Source organism: Acanthisitta chloris, unplaced genomic scaffold, assembly GCF_000695815.1.
Source record: "Acanthisitta chloris isolate BGI_N310 unplaced genomic scaffold, ASM69581v1 scaffold27657, whole genome shotgun sequence".
In the NCBI taxonomy this organism is placed as follows: Eukaryota; Metazoa; Chordata; class Aves; order Passeriformes; family Acanthisittidae; genus Acanthisitta; species Acanthisitta chloris.
Genome location: NW_008684698.1, coordinates 1 through 10,645, shown reverse-complemented (window position 1 = coordinate 10,645; position 10,645 = coordinate 1). Strand labels below are relative to the sequence as shown.

The window sequence follows — 10,645 nt, the reverse complement described above, 5'->3', positions numbered from 1 at the left end:
TGAGATATGATTAAATGCGTAGGTTTTGATAAAACTGGAGCTTGGCATTTTTTTTGGAGAGCAGTGGGGCATTAGTAAACAGTTCAACGCTGAAGAAAATGCAGACTTCCTATGGAAATCTCAGAATCTTCTCTTCAGACTCAAGTACCTGTGGTTTGGGGTCAAGTCTAGTTCTGGTCAGGCTCCAACAGAAGTGTGCCAGGAGAATAGTGGCTGGTGGTAGTGACTGTCCTTCTCCTGCTCCTTGCACCCCATAATGAAGACACACACAGTTTTTCCCCAAAACCATGAATAGACCAAATCCTGGGACTGGCTTCCCCACCAGAACATCAGAGAGAAGCACCAGATTTAGGACCTACACTTATCCAGCACTAAGTTACACTCTTGTGGTGCTTTTCATGCCTGTATCCAGAATGCTACACTTAACCCAGTGAGGCAAATGGTGCATGAAACAACAACAGAACAAACAAACAAACCAACAAACTGGATGCATACAATTAGAGAGCAGAGTTTTGGCTAAAAGGGGGGACAAAGGGTGTGAACAGACATCACTCAAGCTGGCATTGATAGCAACAGGTGCTGCTGCCCTAAAGGAGCAGAGCTTGTGGCTGAAGGCCTAAGGATAATAATGGAACAATGCAATTCATGGGTGGAAGAGGGGAAACTAACTGTGACAAATTCCTATCAGCAATGCTCTGTATAGTCTCACAGACAACTAATACACACTTCGTGCTGATCTGGTAGCTACTGGGGGACAGAGTGATGTGCCTGTTGGAAAAATGGGTCTGTGTTCTGCAAGAAAATATACCCAGAACAGTAGTTTCAGTACCGGATAATCATTATTTGGATTTGATTTGAGTAAACTCACAAAAGATGGAATAGATAACAGAACGATGGTTGCGATTTTGGTGTGTAGCAAACGGGAGTTTTCTTTTCAGAAGGAGATGAACTTCAGTGGCCTTCAGCACTGCCTCCTGATTGTACCCAGTCATAGATGACCAAGGGAATGCTCACTAGGGAAAACATTATCCCCAGTGCCAAGAAAAGAGAAGCCTGAAACAAAAAAAGAAAGGAGACAAAATTAATTAATAAAAAGGAAAGACAATTAATTCAAGTATGTAACTTCTCCTCTTAAGGAGATGTACAAGGTGATGTATCAAAGTTATTGGCTCAAATGGGATAGCACTTCTGGAAAAGACAAGACCCATAGATAATTATACAGATTAGCGTCATTAATAATTACTCACTGAACACCAAACCTATTTTTTTTCCTCCTTTCAATTCACTTCTTAAACAGTGATCATCCCTAAAGAGGATTAAGTGAGTCTGTTTTTAGGACCGATCAGCTCTGCTCCTTCCAAAGCCTCACAGAAATCAGTCTACTCTTCCCACTGGGTATGTGTTCGTCAAAGTTCAGCCCTTTTGTCATGGGCCACAAGTGAAACACGTGTTTCCTGCCTGTCTGCTCAGATAAGGAAGGTCTGAGCTTACAATGCTTCCAGTGCATGCCCTGTTAGACTAGGAATACACAGGAGTGTTCCATCTTTTCAGCTGCAGCTCTTTCTGGGGCTCATAGGAAACCTTTCCAAGGCCCGTTCCCATCTGCTCATGCATGCCAAAGGGCTAACATAACATTTCAGCTGGCTGCTTTTGGTGGAACCACCTGACTCTGGTCTATTAAAACCGTGAGGAATACTGCAAACAAGAGTGCTTTGCATGCTTTCTCATCAACACACAGAAACAGAGAGAGTTTGCTGGGCTGAAAAGTTTGCTGAGGTGGGCTGGAGGGGTTCCTTCACCCTGCTGACAGCTACTGTTGCTTGCAGAGCAGCCACTTGCTAGCCAGGGAGAGTCCCTCACTCTCACAGAGAAGGATCCCACAAAACACTAAATGCCCTGCGTGGTACACCCACTCCACTGGGACCCACAGGGAAAGTAAAGCAGAAGGGTTAGCATAGCTGCAAATAACTGAAGCACAGAGGAAAAGTAATGTAAAGAAGTTCACAGATATGTTCAGATTAGGAGCACTTTGCATCTAGCACAATGTAAAGAACAACAAAAGTGTTGCATTGATGGGAACAGAATACATACCCAAATCCTCTGTGTAAACTTTGATCCGTCCTGCTGTGTAATTTTTAAATACAACGACGAAGGAAGAACAAAAATCAGCATATTGGCAGAAGTGACCCCTGCAAAATTCAAGTGAGTGAGTTTTGTTAACTGTCAGCAACAGCTAATTACTGTGTTGCTGATTAGCAACCACCTTTTATTGGTAATACAAAACCAGGATACTGTACCTACAACTCCAAAAATATCCTTCATAGATGGGATAAAGATGACTAACAGGTTGATGATAACCAAAAGAACACAAGTAACAGAAACGTGACGGCATAAGTCAAATTTTGTTTTTCTAGCCATCTCAAATAACGATGAACGCACCTGTAGGGAGAGAGAGAGAGAGAGAGAAAGTTCTGCAAGAATAGTCTGTGAGCCAATTTGAAGCTTCTCATGTTTATTATAATTTCATGCAACAACAAGCGTTGTATAGACCTGTTAAAAATTTTGGGTCATCTGATTTTTTCAAAACTGTAGGTACACATGTATGTGCAGTAGAGCATTCCTCCCTTTCTAACACACTTTTTGGTATCCTTCTGCACTTAAAAATGAATTTCACCTCTAAGCCTGCTTCAGTGAAGTAACATGAAGTAAGAGAGGGCCCTTGTGGATTCAATTTAACACAGATTTAAGACCAAAAGCAATTAATTTATTTCCTGAATGGAGAACTTCTCCAGAAGTTAGTGGGAGTCTGGTGTGAGAAAAGAATCAAGCTGAAGCTCTTTTTGTAGCTGTAACATTATGGTCTCAGCAACTGCTGGACTGTGGTTTGAAGGCTGCATACAGTCCTTACCAACTTTCACACTTTGCAGAGCTTTTTACTTACAGTGAAAAACAGCACCGGCACAGTGAGTATCACTGCCACGATCACAGCCAAGCGCACAGTCAGGATAAGAATGTCATCTTTGCTCTGGTATTTGTGAAGCAGGTCTGACTGCACACCCTCTATGGAAAAGACAGTAAGATAAGTGTTCTGGTGAATAGGCAATGAGTTCACAAAAATCATTGCTTAACAACAGCTTTCTTGAACAACAAGTGATTTATCTGTAAACAAAAGAGTATGGAATGAAACATTCTTGAGTTAAAACAGTGCTTTGAACAAAATCCCACTGATCCCATTATTCCAGATTAATCCTTTGGAGGCCTGATTTAAGAATGCATCTTAATTCAAGACAGCACATGCCTAAGTCTAAGGTAATTTTCACTGTAAGTAAGACAACAGTGAGACATACACGAAAGCTTGCTTACATATATACATACATACAAAAATAAGTAAAGTGAAATAAGCTATTTCTAATTGGTTCTGTGGACTTCTTTTTTTTTAAAGTTTCAAATGATATAAAAATAAACACATGCACTGCAATGGCTGAGCTTAATATAAACTGCAAGGTTTTGAGCTAAATTAGTCTAAACAGCAAATAAACTTCCAGCAAAAAGCAGTGCCCCTGTTCTCAACTGAGAACAAAGCCTATCCTGGGTCAGCTCTCAGCAGGACGCTCTGACACTCAAATCCCTCAACAGATCCTCTGAGGCTGCCAGCAGTGCTTGCAGCTCAGCCCCACATGGGCCAGTGGCCCCAGCAGCCAAGACAATCACAGGGAGTGCCTAACAGGGAGGCGCTAGCAATATTTAATACGACCTCCTGCCAAAATGTTTCCTTGAAGCTGTGATAAATAGAGCAGAGCAGGTCTGCATGTACTAACCAACAGGAAAACCAAGTTGCTGAGGGACCTGTATATTTGCTTTGTAACTTTTAAAAAACCAGGAACAATAACCTAAGGGGGTGGCTCTTAAGCGTGCCATAAAACATACTTGCTGCCCCTTTTTAGGCTCATGTTTTGTTTCTGCCTGCTAATCTTAGAAAGTTGATGGTAAAACACAACAGCTCTTGAAGGGAACTTGGTGGCCACTTCTAATTTACCATCTCTGGCACTTGGTAAAACCGCATATATTCCTGGAGGCTGAGGGATCAGTCCTGTGGCAAAATGCCTATGCTCCCCCCAGGGCACCCTTCTGGGGAGAGACCATAGGTCAACACCACCTATGCAGTGCTTGAATCCCCATCAGGAGAAAAAAAAATGCTCTCCCACCTCCCTGCAGATCAGGAGTGGGGTTTTTCAAGCCGGGCACATGCACAGCTTCTGCAACACAGAGCTTACTCTGCTCCTGCAAGCACAGACTGCAACTTCTGTACCGCTCACGGGCTGCAGCCAGGTAGGAAGTGAAGGGCAAGGCTTACAGTTGAAGGTCTGTTTTCCTTTCAGCTAGATACACCACAGAGCCCAACCACACTGTGACCTTTTAGGGGAAGAAAAACACCTCTTTTCTGTAATTCTGCAATGTAAATATAGTCATCACTGCAACACTTTCGAGAACACAGCAAACAGACAAGTACTACTGGTGTAAAGAAGAAATGGTCACAATAAAAATGCTGTTCTTACCCAGGTAAGGGTAGAGAAGAGGGTTAGAACACTGTAAGTGAACATATGAAAGGTAAGGTCTTGTCAGTCTCAAGGGGAAGAAGGATCAAAGTGGAGGAATTTTATATTCCCTCGGTGTCTTTTTTGCTGCCTGTGTCATGGCACTGACACTTCCAGAAGCCCCAGCAGAGCTGCATGGCTCCCACCTGTGGGCTCTCAGTGCTGGGAAGGAGGGATGCCTGACATGGGGAGAGGCACACGAGACACCCCAGGGATTCCTCCGCCGTTCCCCCTCAGGAGGGCCAGAAGGACGCAGCCCCTACCTCCTCCATGGACTCCAGACCCTCGTCCTTGAGGGATGTGGGAGATTCCCAGAGAGGAGCGCCACGGATCTGCCTCCTCAGATCCCTGGGGCAATCACATCAGAATCTCCTCCCTGCCAAAGCGAAGGGGTCCATGCTGATTTACACCCATTTGCTCCCTGGGGCTGCTAATATGATGCATCTCTACGAAAATGTGTTAGATGGGAGCAGTTGGATGAGAACGGCTGATGCTGTTGTCACTTCCAGCCTATTTGTGGTTTTATTGGGAAAATTAGAACAGATGACCTCCAGTTACTTCAACACATGTATACTCAAGGCCTCATAATCAGAATGAGAGTCTGAGAAAACAAATATGAGATAGGTACACCTTTGAAAGAAAAAAAATGCCATGTTTCATATTTACTTATTTTCTTTCTCTCGCAATAGGTGGCTCACAGGGACAGTATCATGAATGAGGAGGTTGTAACAAAACGGTTACTTGGAATAGGGTGGAGAAGACTGATGACCTTTTGGTGACTGAGGTAAAAGGCAAACATCAGCTTTGTCACCTGTCTTGTAACCCCTTAATGGCCCATGGAAAAAGACACTAATTTTCAACATTCTCGTTATACTGGAACATGGGAGTAACTTCCTGGGCAACATTCACATTTTATTCTACTTTAATAACTGTGCCTTTAGGGCATACATATTGTATCCTTTAGTGATACAACATAATTTGTTTCTTTAAGTGAATTGATACACATGAAAAGAAACAGGGTGGAGTCTCAAACACTGAGATAACCATCCTTTGTTGGCTGAGTTGGGACAACACTTGAAGCTTCCCCACCTTCACTGCCAGCTTGTTGAACCAAGACCTAAAGAGGTCAGCTCTAGGTACACAGGGAAAACATTTGGTCTATTGCCTCTATGACTAAAGAATCACTAAGAAAGTGAAAGCTGTGATGGCTGATTTGTTACTCGTTTCTTAGGACCTGCTTTTAAATCTGTCTCATTTTTTGCAGATATACATGCTTCAGTCATTACCAATGCACACATCATTCACATCAGGTCCTTGGAACAAAATCTTAGTGGGGCCCAGCTAATCCCCAATTCTGTTAAACAAATCACCCCCTTGTATTTTGAATATGCCTTTTGCAAATAATACTTTCACTTGTGCTTTTCATCCATAGGGGAAAAGGAAGAAAGAATGCCTTCAATATGAAAACTGTAAGGAAAATTATTTGGAAAAGTATTTTAATATAAGTGGATGGGACTTTCCTTTCCAGCTGGGATACGCTAAGGATTTCACATGTATCCCCCTTCTGCTCTGATCAGTAAAGAACTGCATACTTACCATAGAAAGTCAAATAGCCAAATATGGCAGTCATAAAGTACATCAGAAACATGGCAAAAAATGAGATATTTGAAACCAACTGCATTTTTTTCTGTGAGCGGCTGGAGAAAGAAGAAAAAAAGAACACATAAAAATGGTTGGGCTGGATTTTTCAATAGCTGTTTGAAAATGTATTAAGTGCTGCATACACATAGTAATTCTGGGGAGACTCGGGAATGCATTTTCATTTAAAACAGGAGTTCACTGAGAGCTGCACAAGGAAGAAAGGGACTGAGGAAAAGGACCCTACTTGAGGCTTAGGTCAAAAAATGGTGGGTCTGATCTGTGGCTCTACCCCATGGCTGTATCTGCTTAAACAGAGTGAAGCCGTGTGGAGAGGGATCACCCTCAAACACTTCAGTAATTGAATTAAAAGGTCAAAATGAATTAAGTGCAAAATTATTCAGAGAAAAAAAACCCACAAAAACATTCTGAATGACTGCAAAGAAACATTTGTGTCCCTATGGGTAAAAAATGCTGGATGTATGCAGACCACTGCAGACCTATAAAATAACTTAAATGTAAACATTTCATTTTTAGGTATTTGTTCTGAGATATTCACACTCCAGTACCTCAATTTAGACTTTTAAAGCCACACAAGGATGCCCTAAATAGGTACCTGGGAACCTGCTAAAGTCCCTTGAAACTCAAAGCACCCAGCAAGTGGTTGGGGCCTGAGGACACTCATGGGTCTGACGGACTCTGACCTCTCCCCTGGGACTCCCCCATGGCCCAGGACCCCATTGGAGCTGCCAGTGCTGCCAGCAATGTCACAGCAGGGCTGGTCTCCAGCTCCCCAAAGCCCTGCCCAGCCAGAGGTGTCAGTGAGGCCGCAGTACCAGAGAAGATCTCTTAATATCAGTAAGGCTGAATGTACTTTTATTTTCCTGGTGCCACAACAGTTTTTTAGTTGCACTGGAACGAACACTGTTAGCTGAACAGAGGCCTCTCCTATGCCTAATAATGACCAGCACAACTTGGCTCTCCTCAGGCTGCTGTGTGTACTTCCAGAGAAAACTCCCAAGTATTGCATTATTCTCCATCTCCCACGCTCCCGCCCCAGTGGCACGGCATGCCTGGGAGGCCAGATTTCCTAGCTGACAGCCACGCTCTTGGCTTGTTGGGTGTTATTACAGCACATCTCTGAGTGGCACAAATGACTCAGAGCACCTCTATGGTAACATTTTCCGTGCAAAACAGTTCAAAACAATTAACTGGGGGGAACAAAAAAAAAAGAGAAGGCTTACTCTTTAAGTTCGCTGTAAATCGGGAGGACTGATGGGTGGCACACAAATGCAAAAGCAATGGTGGGCAAAGCATACACGGTCTGTTCAGAGAGAATTTCAGAAAAGAAGTTAAGAGGAAGTATTTCCCCCAGTGGTGTGAAGAAATGATCCGTGTTCAACTACTTCAGCTCCCAACTCACTGGGCTCTTCAATCAAGTGAACATTGAGAGCCCTTCTGAGAAGGCACAAGACCTGGCAATGAGCACATATTTAATGAGACATGGAAAGCAGTGTGCTTTCAAACAGGAAGACAGAGTCTTTGCGTTGGTGGCGTGAGTGCAGCCCTGACTGTGCTCGCAGAGTGCAGCGCTGGGTGCCACGCTGCTGCTGGCTTTGCTCCCTGGCATGGGTTTGCCTGCCCAGCTACTGCCAGCTTTACTAGCAGACTATGTGTAAAAGGGACATATCATCTACACTACCCTGCCTTGCCATGGAGAGGGCTGCACACCCAAGGTGCTAAGGCTGAAGTCCTGAAGAGGAGCCCGTATCCAGACTGTAAGAAAAGAGAACAGGAATGCAGAACTTACAAATAAATGGATATTTCAAAGTACCAGACTGAATCCCTTAATTTCCCAGGCCAACAAAAGGACTAGGAGGGCTGTGGAGGGAGCATGCTTTTCCTTGGGGAAAGAGAAAGACCGTTATGTCACCAGGAAGTGCAGGAGGCCTCTGGGGGGACTTCACCCCCTTCTCCACTAAAAACTTCAGTCGGTTTCAGTCCTCAGCGTAGAGACAAACTTCACAAATGATCTCAGCACTCAGGCACTTTCATTCTCCTGAGGGAACGGGTATGAGCAGAGGTCATATGAAAAATAGGTCCTCCTGCGAGGACAAAATCAGTCCATCCCTACATGCAGCTCTGTCCAGCCCTCCGAGATCTGCTTGTGCTGGTCACAGGCATCCCCTTCCCACAGAAATCATGCTGTGGTACACCCCAGCCTGACAGATTCAGTAAATGTACTGGCTGCCCTCCACTGGTCCTTCCTTGCCCAGGCCTTTGCCACCTCCTCTTCCTCACTCCCACACTCACACTAGTGTTGTAGTATCTCCATCTGTAGAGATATTCAGAGGTTGCCTGGACACAGTGCTGGGTGGTCCTGCTTCACACCAGGGGGGATGGACCAGGTGACCCCCAGAGGTCTCTGCCAACCTTGGTTATCTTCTGATTCTGTAAAACTGTCCCGTCTCTCCTCTCACACACCAAAATTGCTAAAATGACTGGCAAATTGTTTGCCCAGAGGGCAAACCTCAAAAGTTCAGCTCCAGTGTGCCTAATTCAGATGAACTGATCCTTCCAATGTGCCTCCATTGGCTCTGAGGCAAATGCTGACACTCACTGTAGAAGAAGACTGCCCTTCCATGCTATCTGAAACACACCTACACCTAAACTGCTATCACACACCAAGTTCACTAAATTTTGGTCCATCACACCAGATCTAGGCGGATGGTTACCCCCAACTAAAAACCAATGCTTGGATTGGCTTCTTCAACTCAAACTGGTATGTCCACTATACGTGCACATTCCGTATGAATGCAACTGTGAGGGCCCAAGGACCATGCCCTGCTGGATAAGGTGCTATTTCACTGGGAGCACTGCACCCCAGCACAGCTGACAGGAGTCATCCTCCTGCTCCCACAGCTACAGCCAGCTGCTCTCTCATGTTCTCTTAGACCAGCTTTTTCTGCAGCTGTGTGGTAATGGAGGAAAGCATCCAGCTGAAAGGCAACCAGATTTTTTCTGAATTCACTTTCAGCTGCATCCTTTTCACAATCCAGTTGACCACAGGGCTACAGAAACACGTACCCTGTCACAAAGAAGTGGTTTGTATGCAGAAGGACAAGAGATTACTTCTGGGCTCTGGATGCAGGTGTGGCTTACTCAACCACTGCTGAACAGCCTAAAAGCACAGTTGCAGCATGGATAATAAGAAGCAGTGGAAAGGAAAAGTCTCTTAAAGAAAGCATTTGTCGTCCAGTGGTAACTTGGACTCATAGCCTTAGCACATTTACTACTGGGGCAGGACAAGACTGCAAGGAGGTACATTCACCATCAGACTGGGCAAGGACACCCATTGTGTGTTCACTACTGGATCACGAGTGGAAGCATGGAGAATCAGGCCCTATGTGGTGCTGACTGCATTAAGGACATGGGGTGTAGGTGCATATATTATGTGAATTAAAGTAAGTATTATAAAAAGAAACATACCTTGGAATTAAAGATAACATACTTTGGCTTACACATATGTTCATATGCTGAGCTATTTGATACGATTGTTGCATTTAGCTCTGGACCACCACAGGGAATTTGAAACTTCTTGTAAATAACCTAGAAAAGATGCAGAAAATAGCTAATTGCCAAAATAAGAAGCAAATTAAAATTAAAATGTCAATGAAATTGTGAACATCCTGGCTTGTATCAGAAATAGTGTGCCCAGCAGGACTCGGGAAGTCATCATTCCCCTGTACTCAAGTACTGGTGAGGCTGCACCCTGAGTTCTGTTTCCAGTTCCTGGCCCATTACCACCAGAAGGAGCACGTCCAAAGAAGGGTAAGGAAGATGATGAAGGGTCTAGAGAGTATGTCATGTGAGGAGCTGCTGAAGGAACTGGGGTTGCTTAGCCTGGAGAAAAGCAGGCTCAGCAGGGATCTTCTCACTCCCTACAACTCCCTGAAAGGACATTGTAGTGAGGTGGGTGTCAGCCTCTTCTCCCAGGTAACAAGTGGCAGGACAAGAGGAAATGGCCTCAAGCTGCACTAGAGGAGGTTTAGACTGGGTATCAGGAAATTTTTTTTTCACAGAAAGGGTTGTAAAGCATTGGAATCATAGAATTTAAGGGTTGGAATGGACCATACAGATTATCTAGTCCCAACACCCACTGCCATGGGCAGGGACATCTCCTCACTACATCAGGTTGCTCAAGACCTCATCCTGGCCTCGAACACCACCAGGGTCAGGGTGGCCACCACGTCCCTGGGCAACCTGTTCCAATGTCTCACCACCCTTATAGTAAAAAATGTTTTTCTAATATCTAACCTAAACTTCCCCTCCTTCAGTCTGAACCTGTTATCCCTTGTCCTGTCACTGAGCTCCTAACAAAGAGCCCCTCTTCGGCTCCCTTGTAGGCCCTT

The 10,645-nt window shown here is 44.5% G+C and overlaps 1 protein-coding gene across 1 annotated transcript; it reads right to left on the bottom strand.

Moving 5' to 3' along the window:
• Positions 1–683: 683 nt before the first annotated feature.
• On the bottom strand, positions 684–9,837 carry LOC103806737 (sodium-coupled neutral amino acid transporter 1-like). Its single transcript, XM_009079445.1, has 7 exons — positions 9,723–9,837; positions 7,478–7,557; positions 6,192–6,292; positions 2,942–3,060; positions 2,298–2,439; positions 2,092–2,189; positions 684–1,053 (listed from the first exon to the last, which is right to left on the bottom strand). Exons 1-7 carry the CDS (start codon positions 9,756–9,758, stop codon positions 952–954), a joined length of 678 nt encoding a protein of 225 aa, XP_009077693.1. The 5' UTR covers positions 9,759–9,837; the 3' UTR covers positions 684–951.
• Between the last annotated feature and the right edge of the window lie 808 nt (positions 9,838–10,645).